The sequence below is a fragment of the Eimeria necatrix genome, genomic scaffold (genome assembly GCF_000499385.1).
Source record: "Eimeria necatrix Houghton genomic scaffold, Enh_scaff1302, whole genome shotgun sequence".
Classification (NCBI taxonomy): Eukaryota; Apicomplexa; class Conoidasida; order Eucoccidiorida; family Eimeriidae; genus Eimeria; species Eimeria necatrix.
Genome location: NW_013652055.1, coordinates 1 through 541, shown reverse-complemented (window position 1 = coordinate 541; position 541 = coordinate 1). Strand labels below are relative to the sequence as shown.

General features: G+C 59.9%; 1 protein-coding gene across 1 annotated transcript; it reads right to left on the bottom strand.

The window, feature by feature from the left end:
• Positions 1-213: 213 nt before the first annotated feature.
• ENH_00010380 (histone H3, putative) lies at positions 214-541 on the bottom strand (the record flags this gene model as incomplete). Its single annotated transcript, XM_013578796.1, has 1 exon — positions 214-541. A coding segment is annotated over one exon (328 nt), but the record flags the coding sequence as incomplete, so codon positions are not given.

The window sequence follows — 541 nt, the reverse complement described above, 5'->3', positions numbered from 1 at the left end:
CTGCTGCTGCTCCTCATCTGCTGCTTCCCTGCTGCTGCTCCTCAGCTGCAGCACCTCCGCTGCAGCATCTCAGCTGCAGCTCTGCTGCAGCCCAGCCCCTGCATCCCAGCTGCTGCACCACCACCACCGCAGCAGCTCCGCTGCTGCAGCAGCAGCAGCAGCAGCAGCTCTGCTGCTGCAGCAGCACCGCAGCAGCAGCACTGCAGCAGCAGTTCAGGAGCGTTCTCCGCGAATCCTCCTCGCGAGTTGGATATCCTTGGGCATAATGGTGACCCTCTTGGCGTGGATGGCGCACAGATTAGTGTCCTCAAAAAGCCCCACAAGATACGCCTCAGCGGCTTCTTGCAGCGCCAAAACCGCCGAAGACTGAAACCTCAAGTCCGTCTTGAAGTCCTGCGCGATCTCCCGCACCAGCCGCTGAAAAGGCAGTTTTCGAATTAACAGATCTGTGGACTTTTGATATCTTCGAATTTCTCTGAGAGCCACAGTGCCGGGGCGGTACCTGTGGGGCTTTTTGATGCCTCCGGCCACGGGGGCGGAG